Source organism: Magnolia sinica, chromosome 11 (genome assembly GCF_029962835.1).
Source record: "Magnolia sinica isolate HGM2019 chromosome 11, MsV1, whole genome shotgun sequence".
NCBI lineage: Eukaryota > Viridiplantae > Streptophyta > Magnoliopsida > Magnoliales > Magnoliaceae > Magnolia > Magnolia sinica.
The window spans coordinates 77,312,661-77,313,857 of NC_080583.1; the positions used below are offsets into that span (position 1 = coordinate 77,312,661).

At 47.6% G+C, this 1,197-nt stretch overlaps 1 protein-coding gene across 1 annotated transcript; it reads left to right on the forward strand.

The window, feature by feature from the left end:
- Window positions 1-264: 264 nt before the first annotated feature.
- Window positions 265-990, forward strand: LOC131219419 (large ribosomal subunit protein eL27x-like). The gene has a single exon (XM_058214544.1). It carries the CDS (start codon window positions 361-363, stop codon window positions 766-768), a length of 408 nt encoding a protein of 135 aa, XP_058070527.1. The 5' UTR covers window positions 265-360; the 3' UTR covers window positions 769-990.
- Window positions 991-1,197: the final 207 nt, after the last annotated feature.

Below are 1,197 nucleotides of genomic sequence, written 5' to 3' on the forward strand. Positions count from 1 at the left end.
AAATATGAATATGATTTATTTTTGGTCCCATGAGCTAAAATTATCAGTAAAACGAATGGACGGCGTGGATATACAAGGCATAGCATAAATCAAGGTGGCCCACGACACGGCCTGACCGAACTCGGTCTCACCCCGACCCGACCGAATCTATTTCCGAGAAACCGGGCCCAGCACAGGCCCGGCCCTCATCTATCATTTCTCCTTTCCTAGAAATTGACCTCGCTCCTTGCCTAAATTACAATAAGGTACCATCTCTATATATTCATCTTAGGGTTTGCGAAGGGCTTTTCTAGGGTTAGGGTTTCTGCTGCTGAGAGTGAGAGGGAGAGAGGGACGCGGCAGCAGCTCCGGCCAATCAAGATGGTGAAGTTTCTGAAGCCGAATAAGGTCGTGATCGTCTTGCAGGGCCGATTCGCTGGCCGGAAGGCGGTCATCGTCCGTTCGTTCGACGATGGGACCCGCGACCGCCCGTACGGACACTGCCTCGTGGCTGGGATTGCCAAGTACCCGAAGAAGGTGATCCGAAAAGACTCTGCGAAGAAAACGGCCAAGAAATCGAGGGTGAAGGCCTTCATCAAGCTTGTGAATTACAACCACATCATGCCGACGCGTTACACGCTCGACGTCGATCTCAAGGATGTCATCACCATCGATTCCCTCCAATCCAAGGACAAGAAGGTGACCGCCGCCAAGGACACGAAGGCCCGTTTCGAGGAGCGGTTCAAGACAGGCAAGAACCGTTGGTTCTTCACCAAGCTCAGGTTCTAGGAGGATGCGCTGGGATTCCCGCCGGGGTGAGGGAGAGGTCGTTTCTATCCGCTTTTTCTTCTGTTGGGTTGAGTTTGGACTCTGTCTTTTTTTGTTTTGTTTATCAATCATGTTAGATTGGGATCATTTGATGAAAACTTTAATTTTGAGCTTAGTTTATATGATCGTTGGATCGAACCAATGGATATTTGAAATGGGTTTTTGTTATCTTAGATTGCTGAAGTTGGTTTTGTTTGCGCTGGGATTCCCGCTAACTGACGAGCGGGGAAAGGGAGACATTGCTTTCATCTCCTTTCTTTTGGTGGGTTGTTGTTTGATTCTTGTTTTTATTGTATCACATATATTAGCTTGGGATGATTTGAACGGTATCTTCTGTTTTGATCTTAGTTTATAGGATCCTGGATCAAACCAGCGAGTTCACATATAAGA